The sequence below is a fragment of the Siniperca chuatsi genome, linkage group LG10 (genome assembly GCF_020085105.1).
Source record: "Siniperca chuatsi isolate FFG_IHB_CAS linkage group LG10, ASM2008510v1, whole genome shotgun sequence".
In the NCBI taxonomy this organism is placed as follows: domain Eukaryota; kingdom Metazoa; phylum Chordata; class Actinopteri; order Centrarchiformes; family Sinipercidae; genus Siniperca; species Siniperca chuatsi.
The window spans coordinates 3,855,904-3,883,774 of record NC_058051.1 but is presented as its reverse complement, the minus strand read 5'-3'; the positions used below and the strand labels follow the sequence as shown (position 1 = coordinate 3,883,774).

Genomic DNA, 27,871 nt, shown 5'->3' with positions numbered 1-27,871 from the left:
TTTACAGCACTGTGGAGGAATTTTGGCCCACTCATCTGTGCAGAATTGTTGTAATTCAGCCACATTGGAGGGTTTTCGAGCATGAACTGCCCTTTTAAGGTCATGCCACAGCATCTCAATAGGATTCAGGTCAGGACTTTGACTAGGCCACTCCAAGGTCTTCATTTTGTTGTTCTTCTTCATCTGTCAGCCTCACTATAATGCTGTATCAAATTCACATCTGAATCCATATAAGGTTCGGCTATTATGCAACAGTTGTTGAATAAACATTCGCAATCAATTAGCTCAACATATCTCCACTAGGCCACTCCAAAGTCTTCATTTTGTTCTTCTTCAGCCATTCAGAGACCCCACAACAACATCCAAAGAACTGCAGGCCTCACTTGCCTCAGTCAGACGTTCAGCTACACCATTAGCTCTTAACTCTCTTTTTGGCTTACTGACATAGGCTTTTCCACAAGGACAAGTCAAGAAGAAGAGGACTGATATTTTTGTCCAGAGAGGGGATATATAAATAATTGCATTTGTATGCGCTATTGCATTGAGGACTCATTCTGAGGAACCAAGGTAATGTATCACATTTTATACATCTAAAAAGTTGTAGGGTAAAAAGTAAAATATTTCCCCTTTGAAATGCAACAGAATAAAGTACAGCGTTGTACAAATTAAATTCTTAGGTAAAGTACAAGTACCTCAAAACTGCATTTAAGTACAGTACTTAAGTAAATTCCACCCCAGGGATTAGGTTTATGTTAGAGTTAGGAGTTACACTAAGTGAAATTAATCTGTGTGCTTGAAAGCTTTTATTATGACGTTTAGCCAGAAAATAAAAATGTTTTCCTGTGATTGAGGTATTAAACGTCTTGATTTAATGATTGTCCTTTGGTTTTATCTATTACACATTCTTAACTGCATAGCCAAACACTACATATTTGACAACTGATACATAAGTATATGGTGCATGTGTATAGGCCCCTTTTCAACATGATAATTTACAGACTAAAGCAGTGCACACATGATTTCCCATTCATCTGTCAGTGTTTGCAAACCCTGCCTGTGTGTGCGTAAGAATGTGAATGTGTGTGCCTTCCTGAGCCTGTAGTGTATTTATCAAGCAGGCAGATAGGCAGAGGACAAACACATGCAGATGGAGACAGAGAGAGAGATAGAGGTGGGGGTGGGGGGGCTGAAGGAAGTTCCTGACAACATTGCCCAACAGTTCCGGCTCTGCGTCTAACAGTTGGAACAGGGAGGAGGGTGATCACGCATTACGACAGGGCTTTCTGTGTCCTTCTCATAAGAAGAAGGTGCAGTTCACGGCGTATGGGAACAAGATAAAGATAAGGGAAATCAGCTCTAATTGGTGAGACAGTAAGAAGTATCAGGTCAATGATGACTGCTGAGGATGAGTAAAGCACAGATGAGAAGAACATATTGCATAACGGCCTCTGTAATGTGATCAAAACAAATGACTCTCATTGATTCATTATCACAAATCAGGACTCTTCGAGGAGACACAAATGAGTTATCAATGTGTCTTTTCTTCTGAAAGCTAAACATAGGCAGTGTTGCTCTAAAATGTCTCTGGTACTAATTTCACTGTGTCCTATTTTTGTGATGATTCAGTGTTGAACTAAGACAGGCAAATTAACCTTTTGGGGTGGGGGTGGGAGGGGATGAGTCATGACAGTCCTTGCAAATACCCAACTCTGTATTTGACTACACAGACAGTTTGCATGATTAGTCCTTCCCCAGGTACAGGGAAACTGTGGTCAACAAACAGGGGTAAGTAGCCAGCTAGCCTTGCTAGCTTGACGACAAGACTTCCTGAAGGTTTTTCATCACCTTTAGGTTGACAGGCAACCAGCAGAGACTCCAGAGAGTCAATGTGTCCGGCCAGCAAATAGTGTGTCACATAACCTCCCCACCATACAACCGCAACCTGTTTTTACCCTTCAACAATGCTATGAGAGCAGTGAACCAGTCAGTTGCATGCCGGACAGCTAAACAATAAGCTGAAACTCGCTATAAAGCTGCACAAAGCAGAGGGAAGCTGCAGATTCAGATGATATTTCTCTGTAAGTTCATCACTATGAGTGACCCCTTTTCACTGTCAGGTTTTCACATTGACATTTGATACATTGTTAATATAAAAATTATAGCCTCTTTAACTTCTTAGTAGACAACCAGCAGCAGGCAAGACAAAAATAGATTCTATCTTTAGTTTGCGTTCAGTAATGACCTGTAAGCCATTTTACATCTCCAACTGAATAAAGGCGTAAGAAGCAGACGGTGAACTTCAGACCTTTAGAAGAACGTCTGCGTTCCAGCTTAAATACTAACATTTAGAACAGTAGAACGTCTTGGCTGCATTTTAGGACGTTTCATAACACAGGCCGACATGCAGAGTTTGATGTGGCATGCGGTTCTCAGAATGAGAGGGGAAATGAATGACGATGTCATTCGTGGAAACTACCTGTGGTCTCCGATACACTGTAATCTCTTCAGGGAAATTGTATGTTGTCTGAGTACCTGCAGAAGAAAGCCAGAATAAGATCAAAAGGATTACTGAAGACTGACACTACTGTTTGAATTCATGCTGGAGATGACTTTTGATTTTATTTTTATGGCTGGTTTCCTTTGATGACCTCCGTCTATTATTATCTGGTACAAAAATGCATGCAGTCAGTTGCATGGAGCCACTGCAGGATTTGGTATATTTGTGACGTGAAACATGGATGTCTTAGAGTCTTTGAAGGATAAAGCTTTATGTTAGATAGACAGGCTGAAGGCTTGATAAAGGGGAACAGAAGGAGTGTGACCCCCAGAGGCTGACTCAAACCCTTTATCACAAATGAGTGATGTTGTGTGTAAGCATTAATTACTTATGTGTCACTTATGCAGTTCTGCCTAAACTGAAACATAGGGTAATATAATAATAATAACACTGACCTGGCTTCTTCAGGAATTCTACAACATAACAAGACAGAGAAGTAATTAAAAACATTTGGTCTGAATTTCTTTTGGTTCTTAATTGAGTACAATTAAGTGCACAAAATTGAATTTGGTGTAGACAGAGAAACTATTTCTGGCCACTTGTGTTCTAACAAGACTAAGAGTCTACAGCCACGCTAGTGGCTCTGTGAGGCTGTACCTAGTCACAGTAGTGCTTTGAGCTAAACGCTAACATGCTCAAACTGTAAATGCTAACATGCTGATGTTTAGCAGGAAATGTTTACCATGATATCCATCTTAGAGTAGATAAAAAGTTAAGAGATCCCTGAATTTATTACAATTCCAGCGCTCGACAGTAATAGCTGTCAAGTTGCCACTGGCAACCATTTTGAGAAATTGGCAACCACTTTTTAACATATAAAACATATGGACAGCAAACAGCAAAATGTGCACCCCAAAATAAATACATTTTTAATATTTGTTTCATTACTGATATTTAAATATTGCTGTTACAGTCGGAACCAGAACCAGACAACACTGCACATGCGTTGATGCGTTTACTCGTGTGCACACAGGAATCTGTTTTAGAGACAATGGTGAAGCAAATTAAGTTGTTTGATGAAACACAAACTACAAAGAATTTTGTTCGGCTACTGTAATGAAGCTTTTAAACATTCTTTGGTTTGAAGCATGCTAAAAAGTATCCAAAAACCTGCAACTAATGATGATGAGCTTTTTCACTGAAAAACGCTGCCTGCTGCATCTGAAAACAACACTATGAGAGCGGTGAGAGTGAAGCAGAACAGTAAAGTTTGCGGGCTGTAAAACTACAATAATGAGCTGAAAGATGCTAAAAGCATTATGGCTTCCATCTGTATCCCTTTATTTCAGTCGCTATCCATCCACTCTTAATCACAGCTGGCAATCACATTGTATTCACCTGACAGGCTGATGGGAGCAGCAGCGTTTCCAACCCCCATGTAATTTGTTGTTGTGTAAATCTTTGTTTCGCTGTAGGTGGGTTCCCAGCAGTGCTGTCTTCAGGAAGATTAGCGGTGAGGCCAGAAGTCCCACGGGAGCATCACAACTGATTAAACCTACAACTCTTATCTATCCAAGTGAGCAGATCCATAATAGGCTGCTGCCTGCTGGTCACTATCACTGCTCAAATGTCTAGATTAACCCACAAGAGCATCTGCAGTTTGTTAGTGGGATTAAACCCATGAAAACCAGAGGTGGCCCACATTCCAGCTGTGAATTGGCAGAGGGTGATTACTGTATATCTTATAACTGATGCTATGAGTCCTTTACTTAAGTAAAATCATTAATATTAACAGTGTAAAAACACTCCCAAGTTTTTATACTGTTACTTTTTACAAAAGAACAAGTAAAAGTCTTGTATTTAAACATTTTACTTCAGTAAAAATACATAAGTATTATCAGCAAAAATGTACTTAAAGTATGAAAATTAAAAAGTACTTTTTATGCATTGGATTATCGGATTATTATTACAGATGCATAAATGTGTGAGCAGGATTTTAATGATGTGGTTGGACAAGCTATTTTTAACTACATTATGCTTACTTACTGTACCAGCAGGGCAAAGAGGACAACTGCCATGGGGCCCCCAGACCCCCAGTGGCCCAAGGTTTTCTGTCAATTGGTTGTATGTAATTTGGTTAATTGTAAACTTATTATAAAAAGTACAATATCAAGTAAGGTGGGTCCTGCATTATTACCTAATCTTGGTGGCCCTGTCTTATAGAGGGGCCTGTGTCAAAATCTAGTTTTGCAGACTGGTTAATCTCTAGGTCAAGTTTTTGCCCCAGTGCCCCCTAACAGGTCAATCCAGCCATGCTGCTGGGTTATTTTAACCCATAGAAATCAACCAGATTTTTTTAGATAATCATGTTTTGAGTATAAAAATTACGTAAAGGTGTCATATACAGTATGTGCCCTCTGAAAAGTAGTTGAGTAGAAGAAGAAAGTAAATACTATCAAACGTAAATACTCAAGTAAAATTCAGTTACTGTTATGTGACGAGGAGCAATCGGTGCTTAGTAAATGATATTACAAAATGCAGAACACATATGGCTATATGTAAATACTTCAGAGACACATTGAGAATTCTCCATTCAAACCCTTAGAAGTGATTTAACAAAGCTGATATGTCCAATTTTGGTTTTGGTTGGCGGCTAAGCATTTGCATTGTCCTCTGTTCCTGGATGTCTGTATTTTGAGATAGATTCAGGTAATTCACTGGGTAGATGCTTTTATTCAGCCATGTCAGATCACCTTGACAAAATCCTACGCAGATCAGGATAATAGCTCCTCTAAATCAAGTACCATCATAGAGGAGTTGTTCTGTATGAATGGACAATTTTCTATCAATAATGAAGTCAGTGCTGTTTGCCATTCTTAAACATCTCAGTTTATAGAAGACAGTCAATGCTGGGATTGTTTTGAGCTTGTTTTCTCCTCAATATATAAGCACGTGCCTCTTTTTGTTGCCATCTGCCTTTTACCAGCCTGTCTCTTATCTCTTCATCAGTTCTCCATATCCGCTGTTTTTCTACAAAGGTGTCAAACAGGAAACCCGCTGACAAAATTGTATAATCTTCTGACCTAGTAAATTCTATTTGTGTTAAAATACTGTATGTAGCGCTGTTGTTTTAAATATTTCTAAATAAATAAATACTATCTTAAAAAAAATTCTATCCTAGCACACCTATGGTTTTTTACTCTGATACATTTTTGTTTCACCTTGATGTGAAGTGTGTTGCAACACCAACAGCACATTTATAACATGATTATGTTGAGCTACACGGGCTCATGACAACCCACTGTTACTTGAAGCAATGCAAAGGAGTCAAGGGTCATAGTTAAAAAAATATTTATTGAAATCGTATAAAAATAGGTTCTAACATACAACGTAAACAAACCAGTTACCATCAGTAGACATTCAATGTTTAGATACATTAAGATGGAAGTACTTTCGGGACTATTTACACATTATTTACATTATATACACAAACATACACACACACATCTGCTCTTTTAAAATTTCAAGCCATAAATTTGGTCAAAAAAATTAATCGCATCTTTTTTTCTTTTAAATAATCTGTGGGCCCTTCAGTGACTGTGGAATGAAATACGTATATGTGCAGCCAAAATTCTCTCATAAATAAAATAAATAAATTCTGCGCTCATTGAGTTTGAGAAAGAAGTCACAGCAATAATAAATATCATTATTATTTACAATTCTTGTCCCCACCGAATTGTAAGACCTGTGTGAGGCACTGTTTAAACATAAAAAAAATTTAAGTGGAGAGCAGAGAGTGTTGCATTTCGGTGTGGTTAAGTTTGCATTGTGGTGTGCATTCAGGTGGATGTGAACGAGCGTTTGCCTAAAACGTGTGTTTGTATACAGTACAACACGAGAAGAGGAGGAAGCGTAGGTTGTAGAGGTGGATGTTGTAGTAAAGAGAGTGAGGTGAGTCCAGTGTTTCTGTTTTTATGATGTGTTTGCACAGGTTGCTGCCAGAGCAATGAGGTTGTCTGGTTGCTAATGACATTGGAGTAGTATAAGTAGTGATAGTAGTGGTTGTAAATGGCATAGGCTTTACTGATCTAGGCCCATGAGAGGAAAAAATTGAAATAAACAATATAAAGCCTTGTACAGAGTAAGGGGCAAAAAGGTTGTCGAGAAGACGAGCCATTTTTGCTTTCACAAATTCAAGTATTTTCAGGGTCCCCCAACAATCTCACAGAAGGCACTTTTTGAAAGTCACACTCCTCTTCGCCAGCACCTCCGCTCTTCCCACTCTACTGTGACAGAGAGAACAGAGGGAGAGAACAGAATCCAGTGTAGCGAGAGGTTACATAACTCAGACTGCCTGCTTGTCATTCAGCAGAACAGCGAGCACGTATACTGTATTTGCTGACCGCGGGTGTCCATGCATGCAGAGCACGCCGCCTTCCTACAGGCTGCTAAATACCCATTGCCTAGAACAGAGTCCAGCGAGGATGATGTTCGGACACCAACGACTGGGAAAATCAAGTAGTTGGGGTGGGGAGGGCCTGGCCTGCCAGGTTGAGCCAAAGGATGACGGTTTTGTCATGCCCTCGGCCTCTTCTGTACGTGGTCCCTTAACACCTGGCTCTCGCCTGTGTTGGGACCGTCGGCCTGTGCGCTGCCCCCCCCCCCCCCCTCCTCCTCTGCTTCAAGTCTGTTACATAAGTCTTTTGTAATAGTCTCTTGTGTCAGTGCAGTTCAGTTCGGACCAAAGCAGTCCGGGGCGAGCTGTTTGCCTCCATCACCGAGCCACGGCCACGGGGTGGGTGTGAAGGCCGTGGGCTCGTGGCTGATGCTGTGCAGCCTGATCTCTGTGGTCGTCTTCTCTGTCTGCACTGTGGATGGGATTACAGAGGAGGATGTGCTCTGCATCCATGAGTGGTTGATGATGTCCTCGAAGGACGGACGGTCGGCTGGCCGCAGAGACAGACACCACTTGATCAGCTGCTGGCATTCTGGGGGAGGAGGGGGAGGACAACCAATAAGTCTGGAGCAATAAACTGAGTATGAAATATTACACACCTGTGACCAAAAAGCTAGAACACGGATTGCAATGTGAATTTACCTGTGGAGATTCTCCTCCGGAAGAGGACCTGCCCTCTTGTGATCTCCTCATCGTGTTCAAATGGGATGTCCCCACACACCATGTCGTACAGCAAGACGCCCAGAGACCAAACTGTGGCAGAGCGCCCATGATAGCGATGATATTTGATCCACTCTGGAGGGCTGTACACTCTTGTGCCTGTCAGGTGGGAGGAAATAAAAAGAGAAACATATCTTTAAAAACTGTAAGCTCATTTAATAACAATGCACAGATTAACACACCTATCGGAAATATCTAAGCACTGATGCTTTCTCCGGTAACTGATAATCACTTATTATATTTGTATTATGTTGTCAAATTGAAAATGAAAGCACTGCCACAGGGGTTAAAAGATTAACAAAGAATGCAGATTTATCAGCTGATCCTGTTTGTGGGCTCAGGTGCCAGGGAGCGTGACAGGCTGGCGTGTGTGTGTGTGTGTGAGAGAGAGGAGTGTGTGTGTGGGAGGGGGAGCCGACATGTGACTTTGTTTACAAACTTTGAGTTGTAAAAATGCAGCTTCCCTCCAATGGGGGGCGCCAAATCAAAGGCAATGCTGCTCAGCCAGTATTAATAGGCTGCTGCGTGTGTGCGTGTGTGTGTGTGTGTGTGTGTGTGGGGGGGATGTCAGAAATGACACAACCTAGGAATTCCTGCTGGGGTCTGGGGACACACATCATAAGACCAAAGAGGTTCACTGGGCTACTGAAATGGCTATGGCGTTAAAAACACCCTATTGTATCCAAGAAAATAAAAGATTAAAAATAAAATAATTTCCAAATACATCGCAGCATGTTCTGAGCATTGGTGACTCACCATCAAAGTCTGTGTATATGGTGTCTTTCAGCAGAGCTCCAGAGCCGAAGTCGATGAGCTTAATCTCCCCGGTGCGGAGGTCGATGAGAATGTTCTCGTCTTTGATGTCCCGGTGCACCACGCCGCAGTTATGGCAGTGCCGCACGGCCTCCAGCACCTGGCGGAAAAAGCCCCGCGCCAGCTCCTCCGGCAAGGCACCTTTCTCCGTGATGAAGTCAAACAGGTCCTTGACGTTTTCGGGTCTCTCCATCACGATGATGAAGCTGTCCGGTCGCTCAAACCAGTCCAGCATCTTGATAACGCCGCGGATGCCCGTCCCGACTTTCTTCAACAGCACAATCTCCATAGGGACCCGGGAGCCATTAGGCTGAAGACAGAATGACAAACATTAGCATCCATCACATAGACATGCTAAAATGATGCCCAATTCAAATACTTTCAATATTCCAATTTAGTACCTTTCATGAAAGCAAAAAAAGTTCTCTATTATATATTAATTAAGTAGATACTAACACTAATGCTCATTATAAAACAGTTGTATAAATCGTTTCTTACCAGCTCTCCCCAGTCGGAGATTCTGTCCTTGGCCACATGTTTGACAGCGACCTAGCAGGGCAAAGAAGAGACACGCGTCAAACGACATGTACAATAACCCAAAATATAAAGCGGCTGGTTCAAAATGAAATACGTCTTATTATAATAACACATGAGGCATACTAACCGGAGTCCCGTCGGCTATCCTCGTACCGGAGTAGACGGTGCCGAAGCCGCCGCTGCCCAGCACCGCGCCGACCTGATAAAGCTTCTCGAAAGCCTCCCTCTCCTTCACTGCAAAGCACATAAACACAGCCGGTAAACACCAGGGCAGCAGTATCAAGATATCACAACGTACTAATGCGGATGCTATGCTGTTGATAAATGATAGTACGGTTTAAATGAACAGCCGTCCTTGAAAATTAGCAAGTACGAGCATGTGCGGACTGGGCTACGCTAAGCGGGCTGCTGCAGCCCCGTCCTCCATGGCGACAGCAGAAAAAGGGCGTCTAACCTTGATGAACTTGGAGCTGGATTTTCGCCGGCATGTCTACGGCGGAGATGTGGGCCAGAGAATTGAGTTTGGACAGCAGCATTCCTTTCAGTATATCCACCACAGGTCAATAACGTGTTTGTTCTTCGTTTTTCTTGGTTTACAACAGTGATTTTATTCCGTTTGTGCGACTCTCCCGTCTCCCGTGTAGAGCTTAAAGTCCACGTTGCAGGAACAAAAATGCGGTAGGGATCCTCTCATCCGGATAGAAGAAAACCCGCTTGTGATCCAGTTAAATATAGCCAACAATTCGTCCCAGGGTATGGAAATCTGAGTTCACATTAAAACCTAAAGCGAAGCCGCGGCTGTTCCCCGCAATGTTTTGTAAACAGTTGAGTAAAATTCACGATATAAACAGAAATCGGTGTGCTGAGCAATGCGTAAGTCACACACCGGCTCTGGGAAACAACGAGCCGGGGGGGGCGGGGGGTCACTTATAAGGCAGTAGTAGGAGGGCGTTACAATCCGCTCAGACGTCCCCCGTTTCTCCGCCCCTTTCCGCTCCCTGCACCAATAGGACTGCAAATACGCACTCGAAACGCTCGTCAATCACCGAATGAAAATATAGCCAACCTCATAACCGGCCGGGCCAGACGCAGACGTGGCGGGAATAAAAACGCGCTAAACGGGAGGGTGGGGCGGACTAAAGTAATAATTATGAATTCAAGTTGGAGGGAAATGCAAATTCAAAGCCAAGTGCTCCCCTTGCCCCCTCCCTTCGCGGGAACCTGACTCAGGGAATAGAATATGTGAGCAGACTATTATTAATAGGCTTCAGAAAACACGAGGAGTGCTTCACATGACTGAAACTGGACGTAAAGTCTGTCCTATTCTATTTCAAATGACACAGTTTCACCGTCTTTGACGTCTCTGTGTTTTTGAATTGTTCGCTGTTCTCTTCTCCTGGTGTTGTGTCTGCTTTTGAGATCAGAAACAGACGGTTGCTGTTGGTTGCACTAAAGAATCCACGTGGCCTAATAAAGACAAACAGGGCCTATACAACCCGAGCGCAGTTCATCAATTGCATTCCAGCTATTCTAACCCCCCTGCCATTTACCTGATTATTTTCACATTAAACACATAGGTTTACTGGCTGAAGTGAAGTCCGGGACTATGGTCTTTATTTGAGTTGCCTGACAATGCCTCTCAACTGGCTGCGCATCAAAGCACGCTGGGGAGAATAGACGCATTCCACTCATTCTTTCAAATTGGGTGGCCGCGTTTGCAGCCGTTCACAGGATGTGGGAAACTAGAGATAAAAAGACTCCCATTTACCCACCCGCCCCTCCTCTTCGTCGTCTCTCTCCGCTCCTCATCTCTCCGCCCTCCTTTTCCCGCGCATGTTATTGTCTGAATAGCATGCTCTGTCTCCCCCCAAGTTTTGTTTTGTTTTCCTTTGAAATTTCACGTTAAGTTGTAGGCTTAACCATCATAATGCAGATGTATTGTATTTCACAAATATGCAATCTAATGATGTCTTTCTATCAAAGTGAGGGAAAAGCAGCTCAATAAGGAAGAAATGTTTATTTGATTATTATGTATTTAGTTTTAAGGACTTTTGGCAGATGCGCAGTATTTGATAATAAAGGTTAATCTTGTTCATCATCCAATCTTTTAGTCATTTTGCATGCTTGTACAAGCAATCCTTTATTAAAATACAACTGTGTTGCATGGGCCAACATAAAGAGATCTGCACACAAAAATGTAAGTTTAATATAAACCTACACCATCTGGATCATAAAGTCCTTGTAAAAAAAAAAAAAAAAAAAGCAGATGAACTATTTCATAAACAGTTTGCAGTTCACCCTGGATGCCTGGAATGGAAATAAGAACACAGGAGTGTTCATACTTGCTTTTGTTACGCCCTTGGCAAATTCCTTTAATACCTCTGAGATGTTTAAAATGCAAATCAGGTGCTGAACTACGTAACTCCTGAGTGCCAACCATCAATCATCACTTTTGAAAGTGTTAGTTAAAATAATAGAATAGATTTGTACACTGTGCCCTCAGCACACCCTGTTTTTCTAGTTTTTTAATTTGTGTACATGCGTGTGTAAAAGTTGATCAGACTATTAAGTCACTTTTTAGGCTCTCTTGTTGTTCCTAATATTATTGAATTTACAGCTGTATATATGAAACATCGATGATATTGTTAAGCTAGTAATAGTAGTTTAAGCATCCTCTCTGAAAGGTCCAGAGAGGAGTGTGCGCTGAGTTTATGCTCAGTCAGGGGCATTGGAGAGGTGTGTGAAAATGGAGAGGTCCAAAGCAATGAGTGTGAAATGCCGCCAGTGAGCGCATCTCTCTGGAGCTGCAGATATCCCTGCCTGCATGATCAGCAGGGCTCAGATGACAGCCATCTAACCTCATCTGTCAGAAGGACACATTATTAGTTGCACCGCTCGCTTTGGGGCCAGCTGCTCAGTCCAATCTCTGGAAGTCTCAGTTTCCCCTGAGGCGAGGGCAACAGGTTCTTACTGTAAAGCAGGACATCCCAGTTTTTATGTCAGTGATCACCAAGTAGATTCATAGACACCCATGTAGCCCCATATCTGATGAGCTTTTGTCGCAGTCACCCAAGTTTTTGCCATCTTTTCCTTTACATATCGGCTCTCCACTGCACACTGACACGTCAGAGGCCACAGGGAACAGAGCACCGTGCCAAAAGATTTGGCTTACATAATACTTCTATGAATTACTTCCTCTTTCTAGATAAATAGAAAACCCTGCCCACAGGAAAGTTTCACAACACCAAATTATATTTCTCCATGTAGACTGTTTGACTATAATCAATATGTGCACAAGCCACTGGAACATATCAAGTTTCTTTTTTTGAGACATTTTTCTGAAATGTATTTTTTGACATTTTGATATTAAAATGACACTAAATGCTACTTTTTTACATGTATTTGGAGCAATAAAAAAGTATGCTTCTGTGTTCCCTTTGTTGATACTGATGGGTTGTGATGGAGTTGTATTCACTTTCCCCTGTGTGACCTCACAGATTTTGTTAAACACTTCTCTGCCTCTCTCCCTCGCTCTTTTCTGTCTTGCTGGATGTCAAGGCTCAGCCACTTCTCTGCACTTAAAGCACTTGTTCATTAACCAGCCATGATGGCCAGCCAATCACCTCTCCAGCTGTCCTCAGATCCCACCTGCTGCCACTCTGTAAGTGGCTGGAAAAATAATTACGGAGGTGGACCAGACAAGTGTGGGCTTGCACACGGTGTTACCCCCAATGGATTGAACAATGGATAATGGATAGAACATGGATGGCAATGTCACGGACATGTGCATGTCATGTGCAAACAAAGATATTCACATAGCATCCTGGTTTGGAAGGGTATATACTTATGAGAAATGTTTATTTATTTGTATTTTATGCTTTAACTATCTGTATGGAAATGAGACTTTGAACTATTGTAAATAACTGCTGTAGCTGGTTCGCGTAAAAGCGCACAGTCCTTTCTTTAAAGAGGTCCATGATGACTGTGTTTAGGGTTAATGGATTTTCTCTGTAATTTCCCCCACGTAATGGTTTTGATACTTAACAGGCAGCTTTGTCATTCACGACGGTAACGTTACAGCATACAATACAACTCAGCGCTGCAGATGTATAAATGTGCCCAACTAAAGTATAAATGCTGTTTTTATATTATAATTGCGTGAAGCTCTGTGTGCTCTCATTGGACTGGAATAACCTTGCAACTGTAATGATGGTAATGCAGATAAATTACGTTCTCCTAATAGATAGGTCTGAATGACACATAAACATTTTTTGCACCATTTCATAGCAGTAATTAGACTTCATACATGCATCAGGATTATTACGCATATGTAACAACAAATGCATGTATTATTAATAGAAATATAATCTACAGAATAGGCTACATTCTTCATAATGAAAGCTATTTCACACAGGCATAATAAATGTAACCATTAAGCCATCATCTTCTGAAGCGTTAATGTTAAATCACTCAAAGCATCCTAAAAGTCATTTGTATGCTCTTCACTAACTGCCCGTTATCCTGGATATGTGACGGGCAGTGCGCTCTGCAGAATTGGAATGAATATTGGTGTTGTATATGCTTTGATAGTGATTGACAAAGATTACCCCATAATTAGAGGAGGGTCATAATACTGCCCTGCAGCTCAGCAGGAGCAGCAGCCTCGCTCCTCTCAGTCAGACAAAGCCTGCTCATGTCAGTTATGTTGATTGGGTTGCCAGACAATGAGGCCTTCAGGGTTATCATTTCTTATTACTTTAGACTTGATGGTCAGGAATAATAATTGATAATAATAATTGATTTAACGTTGGCTCATAAACATGAAGAGATATCAGTTTTGAAGCAAGCAGTTTAACCTGTTCTGGCCCCCCTGAACATGTGAGCTGTCACTGATCGTTACCTCACCCATCCTCTCAACCCTGATCTCACTGCAAACTGAAAGTTATGGTTGGCAGCTGCCCACTCTGAAAACACGGGACCTGGAAGTCATTAACCCGACCACCCGACGCTGATACACACTGAAACACACACACACACACACACACACACACACAAAAAAACACAAACGCTGAAACATTATCTGTTATGCATACAAATTAGCCGCAAAGGCTTTTTAACAGGGTGGTTTGGTGGGGGGGCATGGTTAAAGAAAGAAGGAATAGCTGGGCAGTGGGTAACCTCCGGTGTGGCCTGACCTCTCTTCAGGTAGCCTCTTAACCCCTCCTCTCTTCAGGTCCTGAGAGGTCTTGACTGGCGGGGCCATGGGAAAAGGCTGCAATGGACATCAAAGGCAGAACTATGTGGGAAAGCACCACAGAAGGCCTGTAGAGTGCCCTAAAGGTCACCACGGGTCAACTTTCATGTCAGCAGAGGCCTGGTTCATGGTCAGAGGTTATTGGCATACCTGTCCAGCGCCACTCAGACTGGAAACCAGGAAATTATCCCCACTTGTCTCAATTAGGGGTTCGGCTACTGAAGGGCCCATGTAAGGTTTGTTTATGGCTATTGTTGTGCTTGTTAAGGAGGAGGGTATAATCTGTGTGTAAGAAGGATGCTTTTAAGGTTGCTAGCGGTTACAATGATAGGACTATTGTCAGCTTTAGACCTGTGCATATGGGGGTTCAGGTCAAAGGAAATAACACTTCCTAGTTTATCCCCCTGATTCCTGTTGATAGTGACACTGTTGAAAGAAGGGATGACATGAGATCCTATGAATAAAACAATCCAAAAATCTTCCATTCCATAAAGAGTTAATTAACCCAGTGATATTGTACAATAAATAATAACACTGACCATGAGCAAGTTTTGGATTGTCATTAGCATTGGAGTAAGCAGTGTGGTGGATATATTCATTGTTGGTGTGCAATTTACCGTGCACTAAACCCCTCCCCCAAACAGTGATTGACCAATCGTGACTTAGCAAATAGGAAGGCAGGCCTGTGAAGCTTTGAAACATTCAAGAGCAAAAGTGTGAGTGATTAAACAGTGTGTTTGTTGTTCGCTCTAATGTGAACTGCAAACTAGCATGCCCGGCTAACTAGCTTCTAACCTACAGTAGCATTACTTCATTAGCTAATTATTTTGTGGGATTACAGATTACATTAGCAGATAGAGCACGGAAGTATAAATGGTGGCATTTTGGATTATAACATCATGTCCTGTGTATTCAGAAACAATACTAACAATACTGGAGCTAACTAGCTACCCTGCAATACAATAACAATATTGTATATATATTTCCATGTCTTCTACATGGATTATCAACTAGCGAGCCGACTTTTTGCCTGGCACATGTAGCTTTAGCTAACTATAATGTGCATATTTCAGACAATTTTCCAAGATTCTTGTTTTAAAAAGCATCAGTTGGAAATATTAAAATGTCACCCGGAGACAGTGTTTTCAACAAACTCATGGCGCTAATGTTTATTAGCTAATTAGCTAGCTACAGCTGATAAAATCTGCTAGCAACAGTTGTCATTTGACAGAAATGAGAAGCCCTTTTGTTTACTTTTGTGTGAAATCAAGGACCCACTGTTTAAAAATTATTTCAAGTGGTAAATCGGCCTCTATTATCAATGCAAACGGCATACATGACATGCTAAAATGGACAGGTTGACAGGTGTAGCGGTATCTTAGGGGGGCGGGACTTAGCAAAGGGTCAATTGGTGATCTGTCTTTCTATCTTGTGATTTCTGCTAACCAAACCAGACCAAGATGATGTCTGCTGATTTGCAGCACCACCTTGGCTTTGCACCATGACATCTCTCTCAGCACTGCCCTTCCAGTGGTATTGTAATGGCTTTACGGGTCACTGAGAGAAGAGGGTGGATTGGGGGGAGCAGGAAGCCATGTGCCTTTGGAACGTGAATAAGAGATGGCGAGGAATGTGCTGAACCAGGAAGAAGGCTGCTGGTGTCACCTTCCCACGGAGGGTAAGAGGAGAGAGGGGTGGGGGGTCGGGTTGTTGTTTGGTGGGGGCTGTACACATTTATCCACGTGGGAAACAGACAGTAGTGACATATTAAACTGAACACACACACAAAATAACCCAGTGACACTGTTGCCAGTCCCTGTTAAAGAATGTTGGCGGTGGGATTATTTCAAACCTCCCACAGTGATAGAATAGGGGATTTCGCCTTTGCCTTTTCTTTGCAATCAGCTGGTCTGTTTATGTTTTGAGCAGGACGGAGGCAGTGTAAATGTGCCAGTTATTCACGTGAGAAACAACATAGAGAGAGGTTACACTGATGTTACCAATAAATAGCCCTGTCCCAAATGAACAAGTCTCCTCAGTTATGTTGTGAAACATAGAAAAAAATTCCCATGACTAGAAAAGCGCTAGTTTTGCTTTGCCTTTTCTTTCCATTTAAAGTTTTTCAGCTGCTCTATTTTGTTTCTGCCTCTTGATTCAGCCCCCACCAAACTCTCTCCCTCTCTTTCTCACTCTCCCCCACACCCAACCCCCTGCACTGTTTACAGTTGATTTGCACTGTGGCCCAGAGTGTGGGATAAGCAGTTATTGTTGTTGTCGTGATTGCAGAGGGGTTTTCCCACCAGCTTCTCCTTCTACTCTGGCTGAATCAAAACACCTCTGTGTTGCTGCCGGTGATGTCATGGCTCAGAAACTACTCAAAGCTGCTTCCCTGGGAAAGCCCATATCAGGAAGTCCAGACGATTTTTTCCCTTTCTTGATTGTTATAGCAGAGCAGCTTGGAGGAGGCTGCGAGGTTTCTGATTAGGTTCCCATACACTGCCGGTTGAGATGGCCAGCGTGAACCCGCTGAACTCAAACAACAGGGCTCAACCGCTCAACTACCCTGCTTTTTTCATTGCTTTGTTTTAGAATAAACAGATTATTTTCACTGAAGAAACAAGTCGAACAAATACTATAATATGGATATAGCCACTTCACTAAAAAGGAGTACTCTTACTCTATTTGGGATTCATTGTTTGTTTTGCTGTTTTCTGCATTTGCTCATACAGCCTTTGGCAACAAAAAGTGAGGAAATTGTTGTAGATATAGTAACATCATACAGCTTAAACATTCTACAAGCCTAATGTAACATCTCCAACATGACAACAGGAAAACAATGGCAAAGGTGGATTAACAGACCGAAACCAAAGTCCAAGTCAGCTGGTATAAATTGCATGGAAATTATTTTTTCAGTTTACCAGAATTCCTGTTTAGGGTGGTTTTCCCATGGAGATGTTACAGGGTTTGTCACATTACTATTTGGACATATTTGTGGAACCACCTCTGGGTTGGCGTTTCCCATGACAGCAGTTGACTGTCAACTACCGACTGTGGTGTGCTACTGACCGGAGCATGTCATAGCTTATGGACACTGAAACAAGTTTTCCCCCCGCTTTTGCAACAAGCCCACATAACGTTGGTTATCAACTTTTAATAATTCAAGACATCTGTCCCTTTACATCATTCAACATTTGGGAGGATGCATCGTGCTGTTAAAGTTTGTATTCCAGTCGGAAAGTGGGAGCTAGTTAGCCTAGCTTACTAATGTTGGAACTGATTCCCACTAGATGTTACTTTTCGTTCATTATACAAAGACAGGGATCTAGTTAGCGTAAGTTGTCTCTCTTTCATTGATTCAGATACAGGTATTGTAAATGGTCAGACTGTCAAAACTCACAGCAATGGTTAGTCCTGTAACTCTCTGTATATTACCCCATGATTCTAATCATGACACTCAGTCACTAAGTAACAGACCGAGTTCTGAAATCACAGATGGGACTTCTATGAGCAACAGTGTCTGCCCCCCAGCTGGATAATTGCCTGTATTGCCGTTGTAACTGAAGCGATAGTACAAATTACTTATAGAGCTTGCCCACACAGATATTGCACCAATCAAATTCCAGTATTGACATTGTTATTGAGAACCAAAAATACCCCCTGGCAAACACTAATGTAAGGAGTGCTCTCACTGCAGAAAATTTCACAAAACTTAAATTTCTTCTTTTTGGTAATTACAATTTTGACCAGAAGTCAAAAGAAGTGTTAGCAGAAAGTAGTGTACATGCCATGGACACTACTTGTTTTGTTCCCCTGTGGAATTTTCACACTCAGAATTCAGACACTCAAATTAAATGGCAGAAAGTAAATGTAGTGCACGAGACAGTAAAGGGAGTGATTTTGGCAAAGCCAGAATCAGACAGTTGAAAGTTCTAGAAAAACCTAGTAAGTGGATCTTGAGTTGGGATTACTGTGTAAATAAAGTTTTTTTTCAAATGATTTTTCTGATATTAGCAGTTCAAAAGTTCACAGGTGTTTAACCTGAGTGTTTCCATGAGTGAAACTTCACGGACTCATGAATATTCAGTGTCCCTCTACACTTCAGCAGCAACCCAGCTTTGTAAATTGTATAGTATTTTACAATGTAGATCATGAATCTATTGTTTAAATTCCCATTCACATTGAAGAGGTGGAGTTTGTGTACCTACAGTTTCCCTTTCTGATCCCTGATGAGTGGATTAACCTTTGAATGGCCGCGACACAAAACGTCTTTCTGGCCTCACCCACAGTGGCCCCGACGTCTTTTCTCTGCTGGCCCTCCACACGTGCGGCCAGCACATGCTGCTTAGGGGCCTCTCAGCATGGCTATTTCACTCTAATGTGTGTGTGTGTGTGTGTGTGTGTGTGTGTGTTTGCCTTGAAGGAGGAAGCATGAGGAGTGGTCTGGCCGTGCTGTCCCTGGAGGGAAGGGCGGGAATGCAGAGCAAAAATTCCGTGCTCCTCACCTCTTCGTTCCATTCCTTCTTAGTTCTTAACCCTTTCTTTTCTTCTCTTCTTCCCCTCTATCTGTCCACTGATTACATCCTGTCTCCATTCTTTGCGTCTGATGTTTTTTCCTCTGTGATAAAAATGAATGAAAATACCACCCGCTTCATGGAAATCTTGTAAATAAACATCTCTAGCCAATTAGTGCTGGGCTTGAAGGACATGTTGTTCTGTCTTTTTTTTAACTACAGCAAATGTTCAAAGATCGCAACATCCGGTATTCTGTATAGAAACGGTTAAGGAAGGGAAGATTTTGTTCCCGATGCTCTTACAGGAAGGCAATATTTTTTGTCTTTTTCTCAGAAGTACTCGCCATTGTGAACTGTGCTTGAGTGCACAAATGAAATGCTTTTAGTTTAGCATCTTTTTTTCTTTCTTTCTCATTTGCGGTGCATGGCCTTCACTCTCAACTCTCAGCCACTGACCAACCTCTTTATGGCTCTGCTGACCTTGAGGGTCACTGTGCAAGTTAATGATACAGGAAGCACATGGTGAAACACAAATTGCCGGTGGAATCCAAAGACTATACAGCAGCTGGCTGGTTGGTTGGATGAATGATGGTAGCGGCTGTCACTTAAAACTTTTATTCTATTTAGACTTGCATGAGATGTGGTATATGTCAACATTGTGTTTTTAATTAGAATCTGCATAACGTACCCACCATGAGACAGTTCACAGTAACCTGAACCCAAAATTGATCTAGCTGATTTAATTGTCATACTGGAAATCAAAGAAGGAAAAGAAAAGGACAGAAAATGTCAGCAATGTAATTAGAAACCATTGCAAAAATGCATCCTGCAGGAGCATTTTGCATGATTGATGAGCTATATTATGTAATACAGCATGTTGATTACAGTGAAGAAATATTCAGACCTTTAAAAAGTAGCAATACATCAATATACAAATACTCCGTTACAAGTATGTAATAGTCCTCTTCAAAATTTGACTTAAGTAAAAGTACAGAAGTATTACCAGTAAAATGTAGTTATGAATGAAGTGAATGAAATTCATATGTAAGCAGCATTTTACTGTTGTAGCTGAGGTGGTGCTAATTTTAACTAGATTATATACTGCTGGGTAGTTTAATCTGTAACAATATCATGTCATATGTCATATTTCTGTTCACATTTTATTAGATTATCATATGTATGTAAAATCATAACCAGCAAATAACAATATTTCGTGCAGAAATATAGGGGTGTAGAAGTATAAAGTAACTCAAGTAAAGTACCTTAAAATTGTACTTAAGTACAGTACTGGACCAGTACTTGAGTAAATATACTTCCAGTACTTTCAGTTCTGCGATTATATAAATGACCCATTGTTATGTAAAATATTCTATATTTTATAAGAAAGTTTGTTTTACGTCAAACCAGCTGTTTACTTTGCTCCTCTCCCACAGATGACAGCCTGCTAAACTCACAGTGCTTCAGAATGGGGACAGGTGAAACAAAAGTTTCCTGGCACGGCCCTCTACAGCCAAAGTCTTAACAACACACACGGATGTGTAACTTTCCTTTCATGCTGCTGACACGCCATCGAGGCCACTTGTGCGCAGGGAAGCCTACTATAATCTCTGGCCATTGATACGAGGGGAAAGCGGGAGAGGCACGGCCTGGAGTGCCAGCCTTTGTTTACATTCTCCGGGCCTGACGTCAGCGCAGCGCGTAGGGCTTGGTGGATCAACAGTGGCCATACGGGAGAGTCCTGTTTACTTACAGTACCTGGGAAAAGTACTGTATGACTCAACTACATCTTTAGCAAACAGGAGATGGGAAGGAAGGAAACACAAAGGCAGAGGGAGAGAGATGGGGAGAATAAGATGATAGGAAAAACATTATGTGGAGAAAGACACAAAGAAAAGAAACATTTTAAGCCAAAAGGAAAGGGAGAAAAATACAGGGGAAGGTCCAAGTAAAGTTTGTAACCTGAGACACAGACGCTGACCGCTGACTCAAGAGATTTCCATTTTGAAAATCCAAGCTTGGTTAATCACCCTTCACTCCCTGTGGTTCTCACTTCTCACCTGTGTGCTCATATTCTCCTTTCTCACGTATGCCTTTTATGCATGCACACATATTGATATTTTGCCCACTCAATCGTCCTCATTCTCATCTGTCATCATTCTTTCTGATTCGGGCGTGGGAGCAGCGACGGTCCTGCCCGTTTTCCACTTTGGCCTTGCCTGTTCTGCAGCCCTGCAGCAGCAGCAGCAGCAGCAGTTCCATCAGTATTCATGACAAATCTAGAATTTCTGATTTGTTCGGGAGGTATTGTCCTCGGGGTACGGTGGAAAGACAGTGCTGCTCCTGGTTCTCATGACAGCGGCCTAATCTTATGCAATACATGCTGACAGCTGCAGGCCATCCAATATGACTCTGGTTTACCTTTAACTTTTACTGCAGGTGAGCTGTGAAGAAATGAATAGACTGCTGTCACCAGCCACGCCCAAACTCTCTGCCTTCTCAGAGCTATAGCTTAGTCAAATTCCATACATCTCACTGTGCGCTTCCTATACTATTAGTCGTGCATTGTCATGTCACAGTTTAAAAAGGAATCCTGTGCAGGCAGGTGGGGCCAGCTGGTCTGGCCTGAACTGTAGTAACACTTTGCCAATGTATATTTCACTCTGACATGTAGTGTGGAAGTGTGAAGTAGCATTTTTAGGTTTTTAAGTACAGAACAATACTTAAATAAATGTACTAAGTTACTTTCCCACCACTGCGTTAAAGCTAGGCTCTGCAGAGCAGTGTCGACATATCTCCGATGTTTTCTTTTGAAAAAGAACAGAGACACTTAGTTCGTAATAGCAGATGTTGTCATGTTGACTTGTAGTGTTTGAAAGACTAAATTTAACAAGTGAAATTTGTTCAATATTACAGACAAAAGTTCAATTACCAGCAACATTTTGATTGTTCTGCCACCTCATACAGGCAACATTTTCTACAAATTAAGTTACACGTACAGCTGTTCTCAAGTACAGATGGCTACATGAGTTCTGCTATTGTCCCTGATTATTTTTCTTTGTAATATATGATATGGGAGAGTAACACATTATCCATCACTCCCTAACCTTGATGAAGGCTCTCCGCTGTGTTTTTCCTGAAACTAGTTGTTCTTCTTAACAGTGAAAATCTTCATACACAGCTTACATTGTGTAGGACAGCGTGTCCATTTCCCTCTGTGAGAGTAATGAAATAGAGACACATAGTTGGATAAGATAGGCAGGAGGATAGAAGAACATGATCCCTGTTAGTGTGCAGAGTGTTCCGGACAGGCATTTAGGAGTATTGCATTTAATGGATAAGATGACTTGCAATATTAGTGAGCCAAAATAAGCTAAACGGAAATATGCTGGCCTAGTTAACATTTAGCCTGGTTTTTGGGTCTGTGTGACAGGCAGGAATGAAAGGAAAATTCATATAGTCTGCTCAAGTACTACTGGGTTAGTTACATTTTTCTTACGCTGAAGTACAAATGTGATACTGATATTGTACAAGTACTAGCTATACAAGGCCAGCCGTGAGAAAATAAACACATCAATAAATTTAAGCTGTGTAAAAGTAAAATTTCTGATTTGATGTAATACCCGCAAAAGCAGAAGTACACAAAACATGCCTAGTTAAAGGTAATGTGAGTAAATGAATGTGTTTCCTTCTGCTCTTGGTAACCAGGCCATTATGTTTGGCTACAGGTGTGCTTTATAACCCCATGATAACAACTGCCTGGTTGCCTGGAGTTCTTTTTTTGTTTTTGCGTGTGGTCTTGACAAGGGCGGAAAGTCGGAGGTGGGGTGGGTGGTGTATTTTCTTTATAAATACCTGGTACTCTCTGATAGATAATGTTGTATTACCATGTTGACTTCAAAGAGAACTGCGTTTTACTGCTTTGTCTTTGACTGATACTCAATTCTAGCATATGTTTAGGAGAATATTAACTGTAAATAAAATATAGATTAAATGCGTTTTTAAACCAAAAACTGAGTGCCTTTTTCGAGCCCTGACTACTATCTACAGGTCTTCCTCTCAGGCTGCATTCGGCCCCAACAACCTTTGTCAATAAGGTCAGGCATTTACTGTATACAGCCTGACAGGCGAAACCCAGGGCAAAAAAGGTTTTATAGCACTCCCAGCTGTTTGTTAAACTCAGTGCACACAGTAATAACTTAAAGTGACTCAGATGAGTGTAATCAACATTTTATCTCTTCTCAGATCTCACCAGGACTGTGGTGGCAGGACAATCAAAGAGACTTAAGTAAGAAAATCAACCTGAAACAATGAAAGTGACGGGAACAAAAATACAATTTTGAAAAGTCCCCAGTGGAAATTATGCCCTTGGGTCTCCACACAATGAAACAAATGAAATGAAAAGATCAGGACAAAATTGCTTTGGCAAAAAAAAAAAAAAAAGAATTAGTAATGAAAAAATGATTAGAATTAAAAAACTTTTGAGGGAAAGTTGAAACTGTCATTTAAGTGCTCCTCAAGGAGTTGTATTACTTTAAATGTCTTTCTGTGGAAGCGTATCTTGATTTTTCTGAGGTTAATCAGCAGCTCACAGTCATAGCCTGTAAGACAGGGTTGTGCTGTTATGTTGCATGGTTTACTAACAGACACAAGTTGTTCTTTTTGTGCAGTGCATATCACTGTGTCAGCGGGTGAAACACATGATGACATGTTATGGATCTTTAATGAATGATTCATCACGTGTTTCGCCACATTTACACCACTTTTCACTGCAGAATTGTCTGTGTTTTAGTGTTCTCTGAGTGTGAAACTCATACAGCACCAGAAGTCCACATCACAAGAGTTCATTTAAACTTTCTGAACATTCATCCCAGAGCTGTATCACTACAGTGATATACTACAGTGATATAGCTCTAGCCAACTTAAAATAGCAGTGACTGACAGACACTGGAAATTCTGCTGTGTTGAAATGTTGATTTTCACATGTGCAGGACTGAGGAGGAACTGGGCTGACAGTGGATACATTAGCATGTCAAGTGGCCTGAGGGTTTGTGCTGTTACAGTAAGTCTGTAGCTATATCTGCACTATGCCCGTTAATTAAACTGAAACAGAAAATCAGCCTCCGTGTTGACACGCAGGAGTAGAGGAGTGTCTTTGAGAACAGAGAGCCTGTCCTTCACCTGGTCGGTCCTGTTTCAAGGACTCTGAGGCAGCGAGCACCTGCCAGAGTGTCCTTCACTAGATACTGAATACCTTCTATCTTCAGTGTTGTTCTGTAGCTGACCCTGACCTCTGGCCTCACTGTGAAGGTGGGTAAGTGACTAGAACATCTCTCCTCAGGGGATCAATAGAATATCATAAAAAAGTAAATGAGAGTGGGGTGTTTCTTCATGGAAATGAAACATTTCTCTGGGGAAATTCCTTTTGGATTGCCTCCTGTGGGTCAGGACTCTAAATAGGTTGTGCGCCTATTAGTGATGGATCCCCTCATGGTAATATGTTTTAATGAGCATGGGTCCCATGGCAAGAGACTAAATTTTAGATTTAGGATGAGAGAGCTTAACGGAGCATAAGGCAATCTATGACCTTTATCGACTGCGGTTGGATGCTGCATTTTGTGGTTGGTTTTCGAAACTCAGGAATTTTGTAGTACAGTACAGAAATGAGAGTGTTTGGTTTCGATCAACAACACTATCAACAATCTCAAGATATTATGGTCTTTTAGTCACTTAGTGCACCATCATGAACCTTTGATTTGACAATAAAAAAGCATCCTGCTGTTGAGGTTCATGTTTGTGAATTGCAGTCTCCTCTTCCCTGGCACCACTTGGCTATTTTTCCTTGTAATTTGTCTTTTTTCTCCCTCTATTCTCGATGTGGGCGGTCGATGGAGGCCAACTAGCATGGCAGCAGATGGAGGGGCTACCCAGCATGGAGCCGCAACGGTGTCATCAAGGGCGAGTTCACCCATGTGAAGCGCTGAGAAGCTTCTCCAGCGACAGCGTGGTCACAGCGCACAGCCAGGCCACACACAGACAAACATGCACACTGCAGACAGACACAGAAGACCCAACGCTTTTGCACAGAACTCACAAACCTGACACGCACGTACAAACACACAGGCGCTCACACCTCTCATCTGCCCATACTGATACAGTAGGCTGCGGCTGCTGGGCCCAGCAGGACTGGAATGTGACCTATTGTTACAGCGGCCATTTAGCAACAATCGAGGATCACTGACAGTTAGCATCACGATGCCTCCATGCTGATCTGTGCAGAAGCCTCAGTGCTATTGGCTGCTGTGGCGCCCTGCTGAGCTCATTTAACTACTTGGGAATCAGGTCGCTTGTGCAACTCATCAATTAAAGATGCTTTTCCAACAATTACTCTAATGGCAATCATGTAATGACGGCACTGCAGAAATATCAGAGTTGAACATTTGGATCCGTGATGGGAGCTTTGTAACTCGAACTGAATACAGAGTATGAAACAGAGCTGAGTTGAATAAATATTATGTATAGTTTGTCACTTATGAGAGAATTAATAGATTCTGAGAGTCAGGGTGAGCTATGAAAGCACAAAAATTCCTTCCAATCATGCATGTACATAACACACATAAACACATAATTCACATACTTACATTTAACATACCTTATCTATGTACGTGTAATGCTTTATTTTCTTAGAATGTGAGTGTCTTGCATTAACGTACAGAATCATGAGATGAGATGTGTTTTAATGTGTCTGCAATAAAAGTGCATGTACACTAAATATACACTTTTATGTGGCTTTATATTGGTTTAACCAGTGTATTAAACTGGAAAAAATGAAGCAACCGCGTAGAATAAGTTTTGCTCCTAGATGAAAATTACATTCATACTTATGCTGTTTATGTCATTGTAAACACCACAATGACAAAAGTAGCACTGTTGTAGTTTTGGGCAGTAATGCATTACTAAGTTGCTTGCTACTGTATTGTATTAACTTAGTAATACATAATATAATATATAATGTCAATTCTTCTTTTAATGACAAGTACTGTAAGGGAGTAGTAAAGTGATGTAACAACAAAAACATAAACAAAAACATGCAATAACTTTTTTTTTTTTTTGGCTATTTGGTGGCAGTGGAACACAACACCATATATACATATCATCACCTTTTAAGTTAATATGGCAAACTTAGCTAACAGTTGCCTATTTACACATCCAGCACAGGTACAGAGCAACATTAGCTTTCATTTGGAGTCGTGTTTCTGGCCACCTGGTGAATGTAAGTCCAACATGTAAGTCCATGCTGTTTTTTAACCAGTTTTTTGGCCAGTCCTGAGGGAAATATCTGGCTCTTTAGTTGCTAAATGCTCCACTATGTTCACCAGCTAGTTGCTGGTGAACATAGTGACAACTGTGTCTGTGTTATGTTACTGTACGTTACTGTACACACACAATAGTATTCTATTACACTCATACATTGTAATTTGTATAATTTGTCTAACGTAATATGAATGAATATTTGTTTCCTAACATTTAAATGAAGCAAAGTATTTTAGCACACAGGGCCTCATTTAATAAAAGCATTAATAGATTCTACAGACAATGAGATATAAAACACATCCACAACGTGGACTTTTGGTTCCATGTGCGTCACATCATGGAAGAAGTTGTGGTGACACAGGGGAACAATGCCTAACAGCTGCCTCCCAGTCAACAGCAACAGCAACCTCGCTTATAGGTCACTGCCCATCCAGAAGGCCCAGTATGAGGAAGTGACTCTAAATTTGCGGGAAGGGAACTGGAAAGCAGTTGTCAATGGGGATTTCTTTCAGCCTAGTTTCCATTTGTTCAACAATGAAGTGAGCTGTACTGCTAAAAGGAAGTTGGTATTATTATCAGGTGTGACACGGACACTCATATTGAGGTCAAATCTGCATCAGACCAGGTGTATCAACAATTGGTGTTATTCAATATCATCAGGCCAATGACGGGAATACAAGCTTCCTATATTTTTTTCACGGGCATTTACTAATCTCAACTTTTAGACACAATCAGAAACAGTGTGGAGAAATAACACAAGCTTGGTGCTGTGAGAACAAAAACCTCACTGTCATAAATGATCATATCATTTCCACTTTGCCTGGAGGTGTGCAGGTATAAATGATGGCTCATTATGTGGTGAGGAGAGAGAGAACATGCTGTGTGCTTTTATCATCCTCAATAAATAAGATCAAAATTAAAAGAGAAGGACATGATTTCATTGCAATAACATGTAGAATGTCCAGGAAAGGCCTTTGAAAACAGATGCAGATGCGTTTTAAAACCAGGAAACTGAAGCACCTGCAGAATAAGAATAGTCTTCTGAGGAAAAAGGGACAGAGAATTTCCACTTTTATTACAATCGTAGAGTAAACACAAGTGAAGGAGGGGGAGGCAGGTGGAAAGACGGAGGCAGACAGACAGGCAGACAGGCAGGCAGAGAAATGGAAACAGAAAAAGGGACAGAAATGGTTTTCTGACTTAGAGAAAGCAGGAATAGAGAAGTGGACCTCCGCAGTTGCTTTAAATTCTTGTTTTTTCTACACCCACAACTACACTCTACACTTGAGCTTCCACTTAAAGATAGTAAAACAAAGAGGATGTGACTCATGTACAGCCACGAGTACGAAAACAGCAACGGCTACACACACACACACACACACACACACACACACACACACACACACACACATCTCTCTGTTTGAGTCACAGTGCAAGTGTGAAAGTAAAGCACCGTTTAACAATAGATCCACCGCAGGTAACCACGTGAAAAGGGAGCAGAAAAACAAAGAGCATGAGTTACACCAGTGGATAACTTACCTGGGGTGTGTTTGTTTTTGTGTGTGTGGGATGGGTGGGGTGTGAGAAGAGAAGGAGTCAGAGGACATAAAAGGTGTGGCATATTTTTTTGGCAATTTGAATACGCACTTTTGTTTTTTAGGCCAATGTTTTGTGAAATTACTTAATTGTAGTTCACACACACTACCATGTGAAAACAAATTTGTCCACACTGCTCCACCTGCAGACCTACTTCCAGGATAAACTTGTGCACT

General features: G+C 41.5%; 1 protein-coding gene and 1 long non-coding RNA gene across 2 annotated transcripts; one reads left to right on the top strand and one right to left on the bottom strand.

The window, feature by feature from the left end:
* Positions 1-342: 342 nt before the first annotated feature.
* LOC122882989 lies at positions 343-6,463 on the top strand. Its single transcript, XR_006379513.1, has 2 exons — positions 343-567; positions 3,973-6,463. It is a non-coding gene; the product is annotated as an uncharacterized LOC122882989 (long non-coding RNA).
* pim1 (Pim-1 proto-oncogene, serine/threonine kinase) lies at positions 5,832-9,933 on the bottom strand. Its single transcript, XM_044210984.1, has 6 exons — positions 9,478-9,933; positions 9,151-9,257; positions 8,985-9,035; positions 8,430-8,796; positions 7,596-7,772; positions 5,832-7,485 (listed from the first exon to the last, which is right to left on the bottom strand). The coding sequence occupies exons 1-6, from the start codon at positions 9,557-9,559 to the stop codon at positions 7,229-7,231; spliced, it is 1,041 nt and encodes a 346-aa protein (XP_044066919.1). The 5' UTR covers positions 9,560-9,933; the 3' UTR covers positions 5,832-7,228.
* Positions 9,934-27,871: the final 17,938 nt, after the last annotated feature.